This window comes from Simochromis diagramma, unplaced genomic scaffold (assembly GCF_900408965.1).
Source record: "Simochromis diagramma unplaced genomic scaffold, fSimDia1.1 OVJJ01000216.1, whole genome shotgun sequence".
Classification (NCBI taxonomy): domain Eukaryota; kingdom Metazoa; phylum Chordata; class Actinopteri; order Cichliformes; family Cichlidae; genus Simochromis; species Simochromis diagramma.
This window is the reverse complement of record NW_024386883.1, coordinates 10,181,864-10,204,917: the sequence shown is the minus strand read 5'-3', so window position 1 is coordinate 10,204,917 and position 23,054 is coordinate 10,181,864. Positions and strand designations below refer to the sequence as shown.

General features: G+C 36.9%; 1 protein-coding gene across 1 annotated transcript in view; it reads right to left on the bottom strand.

Annotated features, from left to right (window-relative positions):
• Nucleotides 1–23,054, bottom strand: part of LOC120733791 (gamma-aminobutyric acid receptor subunit beta-2) — a 57,471-nt gene that overhangs the window by 3,935 nt on the left and 30,482 nt on the right. Inside the window, exons 5-8 of the mRNA XM_040032209.1 lie at nucleotides 16,679–16,761; nucleotides 8,071–8,208; nucleotides 5,961–6,113; nucleotides 2,306–2,550 (exon numbers count right to left, since the gene is read on the bottom strand). Of these exons, the coding sequence (XP_039888143.1) occupies nucleotides 2,306–2,550; nucleotides 5,961–6,113; nucleotides 8,071–8,208; nucleotides 16,679–16,761 (619 nt within the window). The remainder of the gene's footprint in view (nucleotides 1–2,305; nucleotides 2,551–5,960; nucleotides 6,114–8,070; nucleotides 8,209–16,678; nucleotides 16,762–23,054) is intronic.

The following is a 23,054-nucleotide window of genomic DNA, read 5'->3' as shown; positions in this document are numbered from 1 at the left end:
TGACCATTTGCATTTTGTCAAGGCGAAGAGCCATCTGTCTCCGAGACCCTCCTTCTCTTTTTCACGAGTCATTTTGGCTTCCAAACACGGGCTACAACAATCCTACTAAGCTGCTTTAAAGGTGAATGTTGTTAATTATTATTCTGGATAGGGCTGGGCCATATTATACCGTTCACGGTAATACCGGTATAATATTAGGCAACGATAGGAAAATGAAATATCGCGATAGAATGGGAGTAAAACGCGCATGCGCAGTGCCTTTGTTTTCATACGCACATGGCCGATTGTTGAGTAAAACAGATGAACCAGAATTGGTTTGTAAAAATGGTGCAACTTCCGTGATGTGGAACTGGTTTGGTGTTTGTCCGTCAGATACACAACAAAGCACATTTTTTTGCAGAACATGCAAGCGGCCATTGTTATTGTCGTATTTGTCGGACTAAGATGCTCTTAAATCTGGGAGTAATCTGGGTCCTAAACTCCGTATGCTTCAGGTCAATCAACACTGCAGCATCACTGAGAGTTAAAAACTGTCTAAATTCTTTCATCTTTAATAAAACGATCAGCATTGCTGCTTTACCAGGTGTAACTATGAAGTTTAACTTCCAGGCATCCATGAAAACAAAAGTTATTACATTTAACTGAGTTAGAAGTTAGCAGGAAGCTAGCGGAAGTTAGCTCGCTAGTTTCGCTAGTTACCTAAGCATGATATAGCACGTTCTGATTGAGAGATTTCTGAAAAAATTCAAACGTACAGCTCTGCTATCACTTCCAACATAAATGAAGACAGGAAACTAAACAGCAGTGACGTTTGTAGGGTTACTGAAGTTGGGCTAGCTGGTATATAATGATGTGCTACGTGATCGCTAGCGACACAGCTATGTTAGCATAACATAAACAGTGAAGCTGGAGGACGAACACTAACACTTTTCCACTTATAAAAGTTAACGTGAAGGTTCCTCATGGTTAGAGACAAATGCAATCGCATGGCAGGATGCTGTAAACGGACCAAACTTCAGTCAGGAGAACAACTGAGATAATCCATCCACAATACGAGGTTAGTCATTAATATACTGCAACAACATGGGAATAGAGCAGCTGCCAGAGAATTCAACATTAATGAATCAATGGTACAGAAGTGGAGGAAGCAAGAAGAATGAGTTTAATAAAGTTTGATTTATCTGACTGCTTTGTTTCGCTTAATGTGCCTTATAATCCCGTGCACCTTATGGTCCGAAAAATGCGTACTGCACACTGCAGTTTAATGTTGCAAAGCACCTCTTTTTACTTCAGTGGATATTATACATGGTTATGCTCAGGATATGTCAGCCCATTTCTACTGGAAATGCCTTTTGGTTAAACTTTCAGCAAGGAATTTGCATTTGCACTGTTACATTTTTATAAAGCTTTAATGTACATAAAAACCAGCTTCTTGTTTAAGTGAAATAAATGGAAGGTTGTCTTTTTGCGCTAGTAATGTTGTGGAGTTGTATTTTGTCTCGCATCAATTATATCGTCAGTTATATTGTTATCGCAAATTTTCAAATATATATCGTGATAAATATTTTTGGCCATATCGCCCTGCTCTAATTCTAGACTCTTTAGACAATCTGAATAATCCATTTTCACTGTAAATGCGATTTCATGCATTTTCATGCATGTAGAAGTAAAACATCAGATGTGGTTTGCCTATGTATTCAAATATATGTTTCTAGTTTTTAATTGTTTATGTAAACATTTTTCTGAAAACCATACTAATTCTCAATAAGGGCCCCATTATACCTGTCCTCTTGTGGTGGCAGAGCAGCATTATACAACAAAGTTGACGTCAATTTGACACCAAGTTGCAATAATTCTGTTGCAAGCCACCCTTTTGCCAATTGTGTAACCCGGGACATTGTACTACTGCTGCCAATGCTGGGTTGAAGACACAAGGATCACATTGGTTCTTATCACCATTTTTTTTGATGAAGGCCAGAGATTTGCAGACTATATAAAGTGAGATGTTGCAGCAGTTTGAAAAGACGAGACTTTGTGGAAAAAAAAAAAAAAAACTTAGCAATTTTTTGACTTCCAGTTTTGGCTTCTTATTATGTAAGTGCCAACACCTATCGTTCAGGAGAATACTGCAGTGGGTACCTTACCTCAGGCGAGCATAAATGGATGTGGCTGTGTGAAGATGTCAACTATGTTGTGCAAAGTGACCAATGCAGTGAGTATACTGGACTCAACAAGTCCTTTCTAAATGCTGGTAGGCAGGTAGATGACCAAACTACAGGGACAAGCTAAGCTATTAGATAGTTACCTTGTTTGGATCCATTCTCATCTTTTCATTGTTGGCCATAGCTGTCTTCTCCGCTGCCTTTTTCTGACGCTGAGGGCCCCGGCCAAAGAAGATGTAGTTTACTAGGGCATACTCCAGCAAAGCCAGGAAAACAAAGACGAAGCAGCCCATCAGGTACATATCTATGGCCTTGACATATGGGATTTTGGGGAGCGTTTCTCTCAGGTGAGTGTTAATGGTAGTCATGGTCAGCACAGTGGTAATACCTTAACCACAAAAAACACAAAAAAAGATATTGAGAAATTCAATAGTCAGATTTAAAACTGCAATTTTGCCCTTTGACCTCAAGATCAAGGTCAGAGGTCCAGTTTTCAGAAAATCTTGTCAATCTGATAACTCAAGAAAGAAGTCATACCATAGAGAAATCTACGAAAAATCTTGGACAAGTCTGAGTCCCGGTGCCTGTGAGTCTAAGGTCAAGGTCAGAGGTATACTTCTCTGAAAATCGTATCAATGCAATAACTCATGAATGTGGCGATGTAGGATTTTCAAATTGATGCCATAGGTACATCAACTAATAATCTCAAATGAGTTCAAATCGAAGTGACCTTGAACCTCAATGACAAAGTCAGAAGTCAACTTTTCTAAAAACCTCATGAGTACAATAATTCAAGAAGGGAGGAATATTAATAACGTTGTGAAAGTAAGGCCTTCACATATGGTGAAGGCCTTACTGTATAATATTGGGAAGTGTAAAATTTTCTTAATAATAGTGACCAAATAAAAGGAAATAAAATTGAAAAAAGACTGAGATTGTGGAAAATAGATTTCTTGCAAATAGCAGAGCAAATCAATAATATGTACTCTTTTTTTAAAAATGTCAGTAAGAGGGACAAATATAGAAATGTGTGAGGAAGCTTATGTTCTGACAGTTGTGTTCACCTATCAGAAAAAGGGAAAGCTGTTGTAGAGTTTTATAGAGAAAACAAAGAATGATTTCCAGAAGCGACCTTTGTTTCAGCAGGGTTGGATAAGTCTGTGGGAGAATGTGCACTGCTGGTTTTTTGTGGCATGCAGCTGGTGTGATGGGTTGTCCAAGACGGACAACGGTTTGTTCAGTGACTTGCTGTGCACCATTGGCTGAAATGCCTCCAAATGCTGGCTGCTGATTCGCTTGATTAGGTGACCTTGATCAGGGAAAGTAAAGGGCTTGCCCCATGATTTTAAAAATATGCTTTAGAGGAAGAACCTGAAGTGAAGTATTTTGAAATTCAAATGTCAACCTTGATCTTGTTCATTAGTGGAGAACTCCTATTGAGAAAGACAGTTTTTCCAAAGCCTTCCCAAGCAAACTGTCAGACTATGCATATCAATGTGTTGAGAATTTGCTTATTATGCACGGCACACAAACCCCTGCAAGAGTTATTACATGGCAATTTTTCCCTTTTTTTGTCATTTTTAACACAATGTTCGCTCTTGGATGTACATGTGTTGGGCTTACATTAGCACTGTTCTATTCATATAAAGGAAATGAGAAATGGTAAGAGAAGCCAGATTCTAATGCTTATATGAGAACTTACTAAAATGGTTAAATTACAGTGCTTACGTGTCCTCCTACATATACCTCATTCATTGAAAAAAACAGCAGTACTATTTAAATTCTAGTGAACAATTGGAACAAAATTTCTAAAGTAGCGAGTAACATATAAATAAATTAGAATACATTAATTTAACAACCATTAAAATGCTGCATTTAAATTAAATGACAATAAGAACGACAACAAAAAATAACATCAAGTACTATAAAAGTGCAAACTCTGCTGAGGCAGCTCACTCATTTCATTTTAATGGAGTAGTATTGTGTTTTGTATATCAGAATTATCTTTGTTTGGCCAAGTTTGTGCACACAAACACTGTATATTCAGTATATATTTATTTAGTTAATTTTGTTGTTTTTTTAACGTACTTGTTGTACAGTAAAAATTGGTTAAGGGCAGCACGACGTGTGTTTACTTTGATTACACAAACATTATGTAGGAGTACGTAATAAACAATGGGTACTACTCTGTATATAAGTGGTCATGGGTAACTTTATTATATATTACACTACAGTATATTTCTAACTAACTATGCAGTTCATTTTCTTTCTCTTGCCAACACTTTCTTTAAAGATTTAACACATTTTGGGGTAAACCTGAAAGAAAGGAAGATGTGAAATGTAAAACTGAGATCAGGGGTCAAATGGCATGACCGTACAATATTCTGTAGGGCCATGATATCCTGTCTCTCAAATGAAAATACCATGAAAATTAGACACTGTTCATATTTTTGCAAGTGAGCAAACCCAGTGGTTCAGGGGGTTGGGACGCTCATCTTGTAACCGGAAGGTTACCGATTCGATCCCCAGCTCTGTCTGTTTTGGTCGTTGTGTCCTTGGGCAAGACACTTCACCTACTGCCTACTGGTGTTGGCCAGAGGGGCTGATGGTGCGATATGGCAGCCTCGCTTCTGTCAGTCTGCCCCAGGGCACCTGTGGCTACAACTGTAGCTTGCCTCCACCAGTGTGTGAATGTGAGAGTGAATCAATATTGGAATTGTAAAGCGCTTTGAGGGTTTCGAAAAGCGCTATATAAATGCAATCTATTATTATTATTATTATTATTATTATTATTATTATTATTATTATTATTAATGAATCACATTCAAAATGAGCAGCATTATAGACTTATTTTACTTTTTTTATATATTTAATTTGATTTTTATAGCATTTAAATTGTGCTAGTCATTGCATCCAGGCTTTAAGAAACATTTAAGAAACATTTTTTCAGAGCATCCCAAGAGTTCTAGCCAATTAATATAAATTAATACTGGTCAAAATAGGATTCAAACAATTTTCCCAAGCTGTTGTGATAAGAGCTTAACAATAACAACAGATTTTTGCACATAGTGATCATGTGATATAGCCCTTACAAGTCCATTTTAATGCCTGAAAGGAGGTCAGGATAAAGTAGATTCTGAATCTAGTATGGCGAAGGAGGTGGCCAAACATTTCCCAACTCTGACCTGCCTCTATTATAAAACATTAACTTTTTTCATTAAATCCCATGCATGCCTTCCCCTGGACCACTACATATAGCCCAGTTGTCAATCAGCAAAATTGCCTTGTTGACAAAAAGGAGGGGTTGGGTAGAAATATAGATGAAGCTGAATGAATGGAATTCGGTAAAAAGAAGACAGTGAACCACTGATAAACACAGGGTAGCTCGTTACAAATCTCCCAGGCAACATGGGATTTACATAATCAAGGATGACTGGAGGAAATTGCGGCTCCCCAAAAGAGAACAGACGGTTTCTGGTTTAAAAGTAGAAACAAATCAGCCTAGTCAACCATCTTTATAGTTCTATGATTTAACCCTATACTTGAATAATATTTGACCCACTAACACCCACAATACTTGCAAAAGATACAGTAACAGTGTGGTTTATGTGTAAAGTTCAAAATGTTCACAAAATCGAGGAAATAAGCAACTAGAGATAAAATGAGAAAAGACGAACAAGAGAATGTAAGATGCATGCTCTTCATTTTTGTATTTAGTACAGCCAGCACACAAGTTGGGCAAGCTTTCAACTACATATTCCCCTTTTATTGGCCTATTTATTGTTTTATGAACCTTACCTAGAGCCACTCTGGCAGCAGAGGCATCGTAGTTGATCCAGAAGGAGACCCAGGAAAGGATGGTGATGAGAATAGAAGGCATGTATGTCTGTAGGATGAAGTAACCAATGTTTCTCTTCAGCTTAAAACTCAGAGACAGACGAGGGTAAGAACCTTTGGAGAAAGGAGAATAATAATTAAAAATAATGTTTAAAAAAGAGAAAATGTCACGGTCTGTGGAGACAGACCGTGCGGTGGTGTGTGTGGTGGACCCAGGTGCGAACGCAAGTGAGTAGACGGGAGTGAACTTAAACTGAAAGCGAGCCTTTATTATGGCTGATGACATAGAGTTCAAACAAAGCAGAAATGCCGTGACTAAACTAAACTATAATTAAACTGGGAAACTGATATTGTGATAAACTATGAAGACTCAGAAAACTATGACGATGACTGCAAAGACTGGCCGTGAAAACATGGAGGGTGGGAACACAGACGACGCGACACAGACTGAATGAAACATAGAGACTAAGTACACATAAGGGATGATCAAGGGAAGTGGAAACACATGAGGGGGAACAGCTGATACACATGAACCTAATGACAGGACAGGGAAAGCGAAACTACATACACTGACATTAGACACAGACTTTCAAAGTAAAACAGGAAACATGGAGATTAGACGTGACCTGAACTTAACATAACCACACAGACATGACGCATGACAGGTAGATGCATGAACCAGGGAGACTGAGTACAGGAGGAGATGACATAAACAACTAAGAAACAAAGGGCTAAGCAGCACCCTAGAAATTAAATAGACGAACTAAGCTAGAGCATAAATGAATACAAAAGATACATAAAACTCAACACTGGGTCGCACAACCCAGGACCATGACAGAAAAGATGTGAAATGCCAAAGATATCAGGTGTGTGGCAAAAAATATGAACACAATCATCAGTAATCAGGATCAGTTTGAACCAAGTAATTTAAATCTGTTCTTTCCAATATCACTGACTGATGAGCAACTGTTTTTTACTACCTTCCTTAAAAAAGGTCATGGCAGACACTCAAAATAAAGCTTAAAAATCTGAAGGCTGAAACATGCTTCATTAGGAAAACAGGGGTTTGTGACCATGTTGATCATGTGGTTCTGTCAATGACAGTGGTGTTCTGTCAGGCCAGAGGAAAAATCTCTGCAACTCTTGACTAAAATTTGTTTTGTGGTATCCAGAGGAAAAAGTCTAACTTTCGTGATCTTGTGACTTTTGTTCTATGAAGATGAATGAGGACAAATCCATGTTATTCCTGTATAGCCTGTTATTTGAAATGTCAGCATACAGTATATGTGATAGAAACAAATACAAATTTGGTATACAATAAAGTCTTACTACAATTGTCCAACTACAACACATTTCTTTGAGGGTTTTTTTTTTCAATTACAGAGTTTTTCAAATTAGCACTATAATTATGACAGTTTTATAACCAAGCTGTAGCCAGTGAATGTTTGACACCAGGGGAATTCCCCCATATCTGTATTGGGTAATAAAATCCAGCACACTTCAGGTAGACACTTGGGTAAAGTTTCTTGCATACTAATAGTATACCAATACACAACAACACACATACATACACGCACAAGCAGTGTGTGCAGACAAAACAAGCTTTCATTGGTGCAGCTGCAACATTCATATTGAATTTACGTTATGCTATCATTCAGTGCAGCGGCTTTAACTAATCACCAAAAAAAATCACTGTCCTGCTTACAAATGCTTGTTTGCATGACAAAATCATGAATATGAAAAACTTGAACATATGAATATTTCATTATATCAGGCAGTGTTTTCTTTTGTTTGTTGTTAAAATGTCATGGTATCATCTGCCTCCGAAGACAATGATTCATTCAAAGATCTGTATGCCTGTTTGTTTTCATGATGTTTAGGATTTCTGGAAATTATTTTCTTCATATATATATATAAGTTGAAACAGTGAAAACAGTCAGTACTGATAAAGTATGAAACATCTAAACTATTTTATGAATATACAGAGACACTGAGAGATATAATAATGAAGTAAAATTACTAGTAATAATAGTAACAATGATAATGAATCATGATTTTTATGATGCGTTACCTGTGGAGAAGACAACATTCTTGGAAATGAGCTTATGATCCACAATGGAGAACTGGGGAAGTTCGATCTTGTCTACTCCTGTCACAGCATTATCTCCTCCTCGCCAGTAGAATTCAATGTCATCTGTAGTGTAACCATCTGCGAGACAGTACAAGCAACAAGAATCACTGATTGATAATAAGGTATACACACTATATCTGTTCACAATCTATCGCATGTCGTTCTTGTATATTTAATTAGTAATGATTAGGTTTGCATTTGTTACCAGTTTACAGTCTTTTGACTTTAGATGCAGTCACTGGGCTTTGGTTTACTGATGAAAAATTCATGGCAGTCCGCAAGGAAAAACTCTTTTATTCATTTGAATTTTTTTTTTCGTAAAAGCATGTGCATTTTAAATATGCTTCCTATTCCTATTTGCTTCCTTCTCCTCAAAAGGCCTGCATAGTGTATATATGGTTTGAAATGTTTTTAAGTTGTGGGTTTGTTTACCTGTTATTATTTTCTAGTCAAAACAATCTACTTTTATGCTCTTAACACTCCTTGAACCACACATATAACAGTTCGCAATACTGCAACCTTGGAAGAATGAATGCTGGTTATAAATTTTTGTGTAACTAACATATTAATTCTGTTAGTTACACAAGTAAAGCTCAGTAGTGCAATTACTGTGTGTTAAAATCTTATTCAAAGCCATCTCAACATGAAGATACCCTTACTATTTAGATCTCTCACTACTGTGCACTTCGCAATAACTGCAATGTGGCAAAATATTTATATGTGAACTAACGGTTGTGAGTGTGAGAGGAGATGACCTGAGAGATAGCTAGGATCATAGCTAAAATGAAAACCTAGACCTTCTGTGGCTGATTACCAAGACTACGTGAAGTACCTTCTTAAGGTCTACTAGAAGATGGACAATCACTACTGTGACACCACAGCAACTTTGATCACTGAGATGCTTGGCTACAAGATAAACAGCCACAAAAGGCAGTACCCTCCATCAAGATAAAGGCAGCATGGAGGAAGATTAGCCAACTATTGGTGCTGCTAATATAACAAATGGATGCATAAGAAGTAAGCTGCCCATACCTGAGGCCTTAGAAATTGTCAAGCAAAGACTCACAGCTATGGCCAGCTGCTTGAACCTGAGAGACTGAAGCCAGGTGGCAACAAAGAGAGGGAAAGTAGTCAGAACTGAGGGGACTGTACTACCAGAAGGCAACACTACAAACAACGAGGACAGCTACAAGTACCTTCAAATTCCACAGGCAAATGGGAACCATGAAGAGGCCGCTAGGAAATCTGCAATCATCAAGTTCTTGCAGAGAGTAAGGAAAGTCCTGAGAAGAACAACATCTAGGCAATCAACACCTATGTCCTTCTAGTTGATAATAATATCGTGCTGTGATAATAAAGCTGGCCAAAAGAGGAGATAGAAGCCACTGACGGCAAGAAAAGAAACTTCCCTATTATGCAGGGATGGTTTCACCCCAAATCCAGCACCTTGAGACAGTACACTAAGTGTAAGGAAGGTGGGCTAGGACTAGTGAATGTCAGAACCAAGAATGGGACACCCAAATCCAAGATGGCCACAACTGACCGTGTGCTTAGTGAATACCTCAGGCAGCAGAAACCCAAGAAAGAAGAGGAGCAAAAGTAGGAAATATCATGGAAGGACAGGCCCCTGCACTGCATGCACCACTGACAGGTAGAAGAAGTGGCTGATATTAAGAAAACCTATCAATGGTTAGACAAAGGTGGACTGAAAGACAGCTCACAGGCACTAATGATGGCAGCACAGGAACAAGTTCTAAGCAGAAGTTCGATGGAGGCTTATCTGTCTGCTTTTTATTTTTATTTATTTACTCATTCTTCTTTAACAAAAAGTTTCCAAAGAAGGAATGGTAAAATGACTTCCTCAGTACAGGTGCCAGAAAAGAAAAAAATCCTCATGGAGTGAAGTGTATAAGGAAATTATATTAGTTGAGATGACTGAAATGAAGTCAGGACTGGTCAGGGGCAGACAGAAATAATTTAAGTTTGGATGAATTTTTTAAGCGACAAAAAATCCAAAAGTACTAGCTTACTACGGTATATTAGACTTGGATTTCTATACATTTTACATCAGATTAAAACTTTGGGTGTAAGATTCAGATAATTATTTATTAAAAGCTGGACATTTTAAATGTGCCCCCCTTTTCCCTGTTAATGCCCTACCTGCCCCCCTTGCTAGACCCGCCCCTGCACAGTTACCAGCCGTCAGCTATGTAGAAATGGATCCTGGTGTAGAAAGTAATATTAAATACATTCTAACAACAGCTTATCAAGCTTAAACGTGCTGCTGTTGTTTAGCCGCTGGTTCCCTCTTTCTGGTGCAAAGTGGGCCAAAAACAAACAAGAGAGACGGACTTGCGACAGAAAAGCCGATCAGCTGATCATTGATCAGTTTCATGATTGAAGTAGCAGCAGGAGAGGGAGGGAGAGGGAAGAGGCAGTCGCTCCATATATCGGTTGTTATGCTTAACGTTGGAATGCTTTACAAACATTCAGAGATGAACTTACACACTTGCTTTACTTGTCTCTGGGATAACTTTCTCTGAGATGAAATGCTGGTTTGGTAGCGACAGGTCTCGCACGCAACAGCCGCTCTATCACGTGACGCATACTGCTCTGACGTGCTACGGTTATGAGCCGAGTTGCGCCATGTCGAAAGTTTTGTGAGGCGTTTTTGTGATATTTTTTATTTCTCTCCGATATCCGATCAAATTAAATTAAACAAGACTGTTGCAAATAATTTAATTTTTGCTTGATGCATAAAGTTAAAATATTAAAACTAATAAAACAAATTTTAAAACAAGACTTTTTCATTTAAATACATTTTATATGATCGATTATGCAGAAAAAATAGAATTGGGCTGGAAGGTCTATTGCTTTATTACGTATTCAGGTTGTGTATCATGTTTTTAAAAAGTAACTAATTACTTTTGAAAATAAGTAATCTGTAAAGTAACTGGATTACTTTCTTGGAGAAATAATCAGTAATTATTTACTAATTACTATTTTCAAGTAACTTGACCAACACTGATGACAGCCAATGAGTGCGAAGGATATCTTTGACTTGTAGAAGACCTGGTAGTAAATACATGAGAGGGTTACCTAGACAACAAGAGTCTTTCTGAGCCATGTGCTTATGGTGAATTGACAATATGAGGTCATAGCAGTAATTATCAATGTGTGTTGTGGACACACTCAGGGGGGAACAGAGCTACTGCATGACTGAAGTGGATGACTGAATGGGGGCATGTTAGGAAAAACAAACTGTCAACAAACAAGGACTACACACACCTCTGTACTGTAATAGCATAGATGAGTAGAAGTTTGACCCAGTGCTCTTATAACTTAGTTTTTAGTTACCTAAAAACTTTAACCCTTAGACTGACTTTGCAATTTTATTTTACTGAAGTTTTTGTGTCAAAGTGTTTAGCACATTCAGATTGTCTTAATTCCCATCCCATATGAAATTAACTGCAAGGAATATAGTAAGAGACACAAAATAAATAATTAGTTGAGAGTATATCTATTAATTACAAAATGGTGAAATAAGAAACTTGGCTTTGTAACTATTAACTGGCACAAGATTACAGAACTTAGATAAAAAAACAATAAGTTTTACATAATAAAAAAAAAACATGGGGTGACGATATCTATTTTACACTAGCACAAAACCTTCTCTTATGGATTCCAATGTCAGAGAGCACCGCCAGACCAAAAATAAATGAAATTGTTCACGATAACATCAGAGGAGATAGCAATACAATACTAAAGCTATTTAACTGGGACTCTGGCATATCTCCCTGACCAAATCTGACTCCAGGCATTTTTATCAAGCTTATGAAATAATGTCTCAGTTGATTTGTTTTAATGGGCAAAGAAGGATTTTGGAAGGAGATAAAACACTGGCTTTGATATTGCTATGGGCAGAAGATAATCAGGGATAATAAAAAAAAAAGTGGTTTTTTTCATATACTTATTATAAAAGAATACCAAGTTCTAATACATATATTAAATACCACTGGCATGCAAGGTCATGATAAAGCATTAAGAATCAAAACAATCATGTTATTCTTCACATCTATACTTTTTTTTCTAAATATATTGTAAATAAAACCTGTAAACACATTTGGCATTTGCAAACATTTGAAATAAGAATACTTTGAAATATGCTGTGACTCCCTAAATTTTGACTGTTTATTGAAAATTATATGAATTAAAGTCACCAAGCAAGTCCTTTGGATTATTTTTTCCCACAGTTTATCAGATGAAATGCAAATCAACTTAATACATATTAATAGACATTCTGTGATGCGTAAACACATGTGTCCACATACACATTCACAAACATCACCATCACTCTCACACAAAAATCGACACTTGAAATCCACCCCCCGACAAATGCCTGCTTCACGCATATCCCAGTGAAGCTGAGAAGGATACTCAACTCTAAATATGTCTGCAACTAACTTTGATTTTACAAAGTTCAAAGCGACTTTAATATTATTCCTAGTAATTAAAAAATATCTTTAAAGTTTTGCAGTATACAGCAAGCTGCGGCTCACTTGGATGCCTGGACAGGGGCGGAACATCTAAAGATAAGATAAATAAATAAGCCATGCAAGCCCACGTGTGGAAATCATTCACACCCCAGAGAATGTCTGCAGTTTCTAAAATGGGCTCTGATAAGCAGTGATGGCAACAGCGAGATAGAGTGGAAGTGGCTGTCCATATGATGGGGATCGCTGGTGCAGAAAATATAACTATAACTTGACAGAGATGCTGTAATAAAATGATAGTTTCATAGTGAGCACACATCGACTGAAACATCAAATGTAATGTGCCTTTTACTTTCCCCTCAGTATATGTAAAAGTTATCGAATACGTACATAGCTGTCTTAATTAGTTTGTTTCATTTTATGGCTTTTAAAACAGCTTTGCTGAAATGACCAATTTTGTCGTCTTGTGTAGAGCCATACATTTTGTAAAGTCAAAGCTGCTACACGAGGGCCAAAAAATGCTTCTTGGCTAGTGTTCAATGTTTAACGGCTGACTGATCCTAATCTTGGTATGATTTATTGAAAAGGTTCACAGCTACTGTTGTTATGAAGTCAGTGTTGTATCTTTTGATCAAATCAGTTTTCTTTTGAAGGTAGGGCTATACAGCAGCATATAGACTGTATATTACTGTAACAGCGACACTGAGCATTATAAATAATGTAGGAATGGCATTTTCAAATGCAAGAAAATCCTTCAATAATAGTCTAGGTGTGAAATTTTGTATACTAATACAAACTTTTGTACCATAGGATCTGAGTTGATCTGAATTGAAGCATGATTAATACTTTGAGATTTGTGTGCACAGTAACAGATTAATTAACTTTAACAGTTTTACATTTCACTATGCTGATAAAGTGTCCACTGTTCCAAAACCTTATTTACTTGTTATGGAGCACTTTTGCCATAGCATGAATAAAAGCTGGTAAATCAGCGGTTTTACATTTGCCTCTAAGTCACATAAAGTTTGATTTGAAAATAGAATGGCTAATGGAACGATACATACAGCGTAAGAAAGAACTTTGAGGAAGGAAAAAAACACTGATGAATTTCTAAAGGGGATAGATGGATGGAAACCAGTAGTCTACCCTTTTATATTAGCACTGGGAGTCCTTTAAACCTTATAAGTGTGCATGTGTGTGTGTTTTCAGAAGTTTTGTCTATTGGGTATGTTTTAGTGGCTATGATAATTACACATACACAACCATATCTATATGATGGATGCTCACAGCCACAGTTAGTAATATCCAGCTAGTTTCTTAAGAGAAAGAAAACACTCCAACCACATTAAAAGAGAAGGATGTGCGCTTGTGGTACTAATGACTAGACATATTGTGAGGTGAGCTCATATGTACACCACTAATGCTCCACTCCTCTCCATCTTCCCCTCTAGTTGTTTACCATCATTCTCTGAACTCAGACAATTTGTTCAACTGGACACTACAAAGCAGGGGGTTACATTTGCAGTAAAAATATACATGAAGTTCCCATTTAGATTTTATTATAGTATTTTTTCTTGTCTGTCCCCTTGGCATGACAAACTATATATAGATGATATGTGGCAGTTGTGTGCATTTGTGTATGCAAACAGCAACAAGGACCTGCCATGATCCACTTCTATTCGAAGATCACATGAGTGGCTAACAATACTCAGACTGGCTATACCCACAAAGGTATAATTCGTATAAATACCAGGTAACAAACTGGTAGATAAACTTCTTCTACATAACATGGAAGCTCCACACATATGAGCAAAGCTCAAAAGGGTATTGAAACAACAAAATGTCAAAGGACCAGGAACTGGCGGGTAAAGCAGCAAATAGATAATAGACAGTGAGACAATATGAAGCCTCTTAACAATAATGAGCACCTTGAAGCAACTGTTATTGTAATTTGGTGCTATATAAATAAAGCTCAATTGAAACGAACAAGTGCTGATGAGCCCTTTCCATTGTAGGAATAAGACCCATACCATCAACGCTTTCAATGTCAAAATAGATATTGGCTTAAGTAATAAAATGGCCACAAGAGTTGGAATGCCAGTAACATCAATACAAACAAACTTCTGAGGGCACTGATGGTTCCATCTAAAGTCCAGCACCATGAGACTCCACCAGCCATGAAAAGAAGGATGGTGAGGATTAGTGAGTGTCAGTGCCAAGATCCAGTTGTGAGAGCCAATACATATTCCTGATGTATTCAGAACATTTCTGAATACATTAGGAAGATGGGTATTGGGGATGAACTGCTATGAGAGTGCCTTAGGCAGCAGAAGATATATAGTAATGAAGAGGAGGAGTAAAATCTATGGGATACAAGCCCCTCCATGCAATGTATGCATCATTAGCAGATAAAGGAAGTGACTGAGATCAAGAAATCATATCATTGGCCACAGAAGGCAGTCCTGAAGAACAGCTTGAGAGCAGGCCCTTAACATTAGATCCATAAAGGTAGGATTCTACCAGAGGAGAAATATGAAAAGGTGCCCTGGAGACTGTTAAGCACATAGTAGCAGTGTTAAGGTTGCAAGCTGGAAAGACATACACTGAAAGGCATAACGATGTACTGAAGATATAGCACATGTCGTACATACATGTGCCACATATGAATTCAAAGTACTTATGGAAGAGTCTTCCAAAATGTTTGAAAGAACAGAGCTTCGAACTAACCAACCAGACATGGGCGTGGCTGACATGGGGCTAATTATAACTGTGAGATCTAGCAGTTCTACAGTAACATAGGAAAGATGGAGTATGAGAACACTGAGAACTATCAGAGGCTGCTGGACCAGCTGGAGTAGAAATTGAAAGTAAAGCTGCCCAGAAGTAAAATGAGTATTGGGGGTTTAACTCGAGTATTTGCGAAGCGGGGGCGGGGATAAATGCAGCAATCAGTTTACTTTCTAAGCAATAACTAAATGACAATAATGACAAAAACTGACAAAACATGCATGATACATTTAAAATGTTTTCTTCCATTCTACTTCCCTTTATTACCCCTTTCCTCAAATGAATCACCCCATTTATTTATTTATTTACTTACAAATGTGTGTATGTATTTATTTATTTATTTTTATTTATACAGTTTCCACTTCAGAATATGCCTTGATGTATTTTGTAACTATTTAACTGAATACAGAAAGCTTGATTTTAATTATTTTCTTATTGGTATTTATTCTGTCAATTTATTTTTTGTTCTATAAATGTCTTTTTTCAGAATGGATACAGAATATATCCATAACTGAAATGCAGTTATGGAGCTTTATATGCCTATCATGAACCAAGCAAACATTGTGGTATGGACAATGTGGTTTGTGTATAATAATCATGGATTACTACAACAATACTCTCACAGACACTTTTGTAGCAGGCTGCTAGATTACAAATAGCGTGTTTCATTTGAACAGTTTGTAAAGCAGCTGTGAAGCTGCATGAACCCTTAGCCATGAGTACAGAAAGTAAAGTTCCAGTCAAAATAAAATCATCTGACATGACAGTCATCGTGAAACTATGATAATCTTAATAACAGATAACTGTTACAACAAGCATATTTGCATTACTGTTTTGTGTTAAAATCCATGTATTGTGTGATCCTGATGTCCTTTAAACCTTCATGCTATAATTCCCTTCATACATTAACACCAGATTTATGCCTTTCAGGGTGTAATGCACTTTAGCAGCATTGCAGGCATTCAGATGTATTTATCATTATTCACCATTAGTTCTTATTAAAGCTAAATTTCAACCACTTTTGTTTGGAGGTAAATTAAATTTCTTTGTGAATGAGTGGCACAGTCACTCATTTTACTTTAACTTTACTTTACTATTAAAGTACAAAGGAAGAACACGGGCTAAAAGGGACAAATTTAAATTGTTAGACATAAACTTAGAATTTTAAACTGTTAAACTGAGTCGACATATTAATTCAACTCTGATAAGAAAACACATTAATCAAAAAAAAAGAACACATTATGGTCATTAATGAATCAATTACTTACAACTTTCTATCTCAAGTGTGCAGTTTTGCTCATCCAGTGGATACCTTCTCAGGTCCATCATACAAGCAGCAGTGGTAGTTATCCTGAAAAGAAATCACAGCAAAATTAGAGAGCAAACTCTATTTTTCAACAGGGTAACTACAGCAGGGACTAGACAAAGATATATAATATAGATGCTGTTAGTTGTGAGAATCAACTTTTTGTTTTGTTTTTTTTTCTTTTAATTGCCTCATTTTATTTACTTTTAATTTATTTTCTAAACAATTTTGATGACCATTTGCTAGCTGCGTGGCACTGAGTAACTGAACAAAATCCAAATCTTGCAAAAATAAAATAATACATAAAGAAATAACCCCAAATTATTTTATATATATATTTTAAAGACTGGAACGGTGGTAGTGGTGGGAACTCCACTGGGCATTATAGGTGAATAGCTAATCCTTATGTCCCAATTCTAGCTTTGTTTGGATAATCCTGTGGGTTCTCTGTTAGGTTTCACCTGGGATATGAATCACTGTGGGGTTTATTCTCTGTGGGACAGTGGTGACAGCAACAGAAGAGAGAGATATACTGTAAAAGTCAATTGAATGTAATAATGCCATAAAATGCCATATGGGATAAAATTAACCTTATTGAAAACTTTGACTTTGTAGGTCAGTATTATTGTGTGAATAAAATGATGATGTTAGTGTAACTGGAATCAGCACAATAAATGAAAAATTTCAGACTGAAAGATCAATATTATAATTTCATTTGTTTACTTATAGCAGTTACAAAAAATGTCATATAACTTAAATAAGTATGATGTTACGTTAGTGTCAGAGTTTTATTTAAGTGTGCACCCGTCTTGTCAGACATCACCTTTTTCATGAACATTACTGTTTATTGTGAGATGCTGCACAGACAAACAAAAATGACATAAATTGTACAAAGCTATTCTTTTAATAATTAAAAGAAGAATCTAAGTTCCTTTGAATATTAAACAAGGAAATAGCTTTATTATAGCATTATTACAGCATGGTACTGATGGGTTAACACTCCTAACATATAGCTATATAAAAACCTCAAATATCTGAGTTGTTCAGTTAATACATTCCATTAAAAAAGTACTTTAAATGACATTTTCACATAATTTCCTGTTTCCAAGCTTAAATGGGACTTGGCTTTCAAATATAGCACCTGATGTGCCACAAATGAACACTTCATGACTCCATGGAGCATGCGAACATCAATAAAATGATAGATTATTATCTTCATGGGAAATGGTAAAGATAGATAAAACAGCTTGGAGGGAAAAGAGAAATGTTAGATTACTGCCCCCCAAGGCTTAACTTATCCTTTCCCTTTAGCATAATAATTCAAATGTGAAAATATGTCATGACTTCAAATGAGGGATGAGAGGCAATCTAAATAGAATCTTGGTGTTTTTTTTCTTTGTTTGTTTTATTTAACATTTTTTATTAGATGGTATTCCTATGTTTCATGTTTTACTAAAAAGACACTCGAGGAATTGATCTCAGCAATATGTCAAGACCCTCTTTGACCACATAACTCTGACTCTTTTGATGTGAACCACAATCAGGAGCATATAGAGCTTTATAGTTCTACTACACATACTATTCTGATTTCTGACTTGCTGTTTTTTATTGCTATTAATACTATTTAATGCTTTAGTTTGTTATAGTTACTCCACAGTGTCGCATTCACCTAACACATGAAAGCTTTGAGACCAGGAGGAGACACAAATTTCTTTGGGGTTGCATCAGGAGAGGCATTTAGTGTAAAAAAAGAAAAAGGAAAAGAAAAAGTAGAGTTAGCTAAATTGAGCATGTTAAAACAACCACTGTGTTAACCCTTTGTGAATAACAGAGCAACCTAAAGCAGTTTCTATCTTAATTTCTTGTCATGGATTATGAGAAATTAACCAAAGAAATGTACTGCTGTGGTAAATGTGCTTATATGTGTAAACAACCCTGGTCAAAGAACCAGAGCTTACTGTTTTACTACTTCTATCCTATCATATTCTGTGGATATCTATCACCATAAAGGCATTCAGCCTTTCAGTCAATATCAAAACAAATAGGCAGCAAGGGATAATAAGGGATAATAACAGAAGGCAACCATGAGTCAATAGATAAGGTTATGTTGTCCATCAGACTTTGTGAAAGGAACATAAGGATGAGGCTGTGAGTAATAGGCTGCCATTCTTTCCTTGACTCTGGTCTTGTGTGAGAACTTCACTCCCACTGAGGGAGTTGCCACAGAGCAGCACAGCATGGTGGGTAATCGTCTAGGCACACCTGACAACATAGATAAATTTGTGCCAGAGGAGAGGCTCATCTTGAGTCCAATCCTCTGTTACACAGCAGAGATAACCATGCTTGTGTGCCTCTGTGCCTCTTTCGCTTTCTTTGTTCTATCTCTCTTTTACTATGCCATTATTCAAACAGCCACTATAATGCCAATACATTTATATTCATAAATTACAAACACCTACTATACAAACACAGAAAGATTAATGGACATTCAAATTAAGGATATAATCAACATTACATGATATTATTTGTAAGCAAAGATTTGGAAACAATTATGCACCAGCATTACAAGATTTTACTAACACCTAAGAGGCATCCCATAGTCTGAGTCTATGGCAAATATATTAAAACAAAATCCAATAACTGACAACATGTCTGCAAAGAAGCTAACAGCGGAATTGGAGACAATATTCTCCTTTTATGCTCCACTTGCTGGATTATGGGACGTTTTAAAAAAGGAGACCTAAAACTTATCCCTGCCTCACTTAAACTGAGCATCCATCACATCAGTTATTCTTCTGTGGCCCACTTCCTACCATGGAGAGGGGAATAGGATCTTTTAGGAGACTACTTAGTTCAAACACCTTGTTAACTTCAGCATGTCTCACCTATTGGATAAAGTTTATTGACAACTTCAGTTTATTCTGGAACTGTAAAGATCACTCCAAGATACTTGCTGCCAATCTATGTCCTGCTCTTGGAACATCTAATACTAATTAAACTCTGTGAATAATTCAATTCAATTTTATTTATATAGCGCCAAATCACAACAACAGTCGCCTCAAGTCGCAACAAGGACAGAATACATAGGCAGGACACTATACATAGTCAGACAGAATATGCTCCTTCCTCCTTAACTAACTCCATCCACCCTATTATCCAAAGCTTCCAGAGGATGTCCCTGTAACAACCTGCAGCCAAGCCACCTGGCTGTGACAGGTGGCTTGGCCTGAACTCACTCACTGGTCAACGTTCCACACTGAAGCTGAGCCAAATTGAAGATATATTACGCAGCAGTGGTCACACACATCACCAATCAGATGCTTATCATAGATGAGACAGACTCCATGCCACTTGTCTAAACAGTGATCCTATGTGGCAAGATCAAAAGCATTAACCAAGTGTACTCAGAGTGCACAGCTAATGCATTTAATTTATAAAGTAATATATTACAAAAAATGATCTTGATTTTATGTTTTTAACCCAAGCCTGGTTAAACAAACACAACAGTGCTATGATTACCTTTCAAAAATCTCCTCTGTGTTTCCATTTCATAGTTTCGACTATAAAAGGCAAAAAAAGGAGTGCGAATGGGCATTGTATACAATGCCAGTGACAAGCAGCTTTCATAAAGAAGATGAATTTAGAAGCTTTCCTGCTTCTAAAATCAGGTAAAACTGAGGTATTTATACAAAAAAACAGTGGTAATGGTAAAAAACTGTGGTAGAAAACAAGGTGATGCCTACCAGTGTAAATGTCTAACCAGACACTTGTTGCTCTCCTTTTGTGCAGGATCTCTCAAATTACAAAAACATCCTGTCTCAAAGTGATGCTGAAAAACTAGTTCATCCATTTATTGCTTCTAGGATATCTATTGTAATTCATTTATTATTATCATGTTGTTCTAAAATCTCCCTGCAATGCTTAAGTTACTCCAGAATGCTGCAGTACTGTCAGGGACTATAAAGACCATATATCACCTATATTGTGACATGGTCCTCATATCAGAGTAGCCTATCATCCCAATAGATATTTTTTCTCAGACTGCAGGCCTACTTGTGACTTCTAGGGTATTTAAATGTAAAACGTGAGGCAGAACCTTCAGCTTTCACGCCCCTGTTCAGTAGAACCAGCTCCAAGTTCAGAGTCAGGAGACTGTTTTAAAGATCTGGCTTAAAACTTATAGTTAGAGCTGGATCAGATGAGCCTGAACCATCCTTCCATTATGCAGCAGTAGGACTAGTCTGCTGGGGCTTTCCATGCTGCACTGAGCACTTCTTCTTCACTCTCTATGTTTACAAATCTGTGTTTGTATTTAATCATTAGTTATTATTAAACTCTCTTCCACTCCCTTCTTTTCTCCTCTCTCTTTCTCTCCCCTCACCACCAACAGATTGTGGTGAATGGCTGCCCTTTCTGAGCCGGGTTCTTCCAGAGTTTTTTTTTCCTATCAAAAGGAAGTTTTTCCTTCCCAGTGTCCCCAAGTGCTTGTTGGGGTTGGGATTGTGTGATTGCTTGTCTTTCTGATATTGCAGGGTTTTTACCTTACAATATAAAGAATCTTGAGGTGACTGCTTAAAATTAGGGCTGTTCAATATAACGATATATATCAGATGGCGATATGAAAACGTCTATTGTTTCATATTACGCTATTGTTTGTTTTGTGGAGTCGCAAAATAAACTGTTTACGGCAATATTTTTCATCGTTTTGATGGTCACTGTAGAATTTCTTAAAGTTCTCTCTTTCTCTTATACTTAATATAATCACCCTACGGACGGACAAGCGACTGTTTTTATGCGTTGTCGTTAGCAACAACGACGGTAAAACCATCGCGTGGCTCTTGCCGTCTGCTTGTTTATTTTCCACATAAACCTTTCACAATAAAGCTGAAGATCCTGTTGAGATTTTTCAAAATAAACCGAATCACGTGAAATAGTATGCACAGTGTTTACAGACGAGAAGCTAAAAAGAGCCATCAGGTAAAAAAAATACTCAGAGAAAACTGCAGCCGTTTCAACTTATGTAACACTCGACTCCAGGTACACGACGCCCAGCTGAAAACACTTTACGCAAGTAGAGCTGCCGAGATTCACAGAATTTATAGAAAGTGTAAAATTTTTGTGATCTATATATCGTTGTCGGCACGATAAATGTCTTATATCGGGATATGAGATTTTGGTCATATCGCACAGCCCTACGTAAAATTAAATTGAATTGAACAGTACCGAATCTGAACAAACAACACTTAAATGTGGAGTTCCTCAAGGTTCCATTCTTGGACCTCCACCATTTAACGTACAGTATGCATGTTCCCTGTTGCTCAGATTACATAATATTATAATTTCCTATCATTGTTAGCCAGAATATACACAAAGAAAAAGAAAGTCTCTGCCAATAGAAAGTGTGACACTTAAATCTTGAAATCGTGGAGTCATTGGTTCACCTAATTTTCGCAGCCACATAACGACAATTACAGTCTCAGGCTTTTCCTATCTTTTCCCCAGCTTTTTCCCATTTAAAGCAAATACAAAAAAAAAGTAGGAGATTACTTAATGTTACTTATAATTTCAATATTAATATTACACATTACTATTACTTTACAGGTATAGTAAAATAAGATCAGACAGCTCTTATGATAAACTTAAGTATTACTTTTTAAATATTTTTGCTAAGAAAAAGAAATGTTGTAATTTACTTAGTTATTCAAAAAATGGAGGTAAAATAATAAAAAGAAAGCCATAGAAAGAATATTTTAGGACAGAGGATGTGAAGAGAGACAGTGAGCAGTCTATCATAACATTTCCTTCTAATGCCAGTAAAGAAGTTCAAAGGGAAGAGTTCTAACATTAACATGCTGTTTCATATTACACACCTCAGGGATTACCACCCCACAGAGTGTGACGGTGAGGTTGTTTGAGCCTAAGAGGTTTAGATAGATTCTCCTTTTCTTTCTCTCTTGTCCCCTGTCTTTGTCAGCATTTATTTCACACTGATGGATTTACTGCTGGTGATGGGGCTCTGTGGCTTCCATGTGTTTAACCAAGGAGTAAATTGCCGGTTACTTTTCGGCAACTTTCTGATCTCTGTGTCAAGTCGGAGTCACCGGTGTAGAACTCAGAGCACAAGCATCTGGCAGGGCTTTTAGAAAAGATAAAGGTTATGCATGTTTGTATGAGGTAATGTGTGAGCATGTTACGTAGCTGTTACACTGTAGAAGTGTGCATCAGATTGCCTACTGCTGTCTTGCTCTCCATTTACCCTCTCATTTCCCCCAGTTGTTCCATCCATTAAATGATGCAAAGCCACATTTTTCAGTCTGCTTACGCTCCCTGGTTGCTAA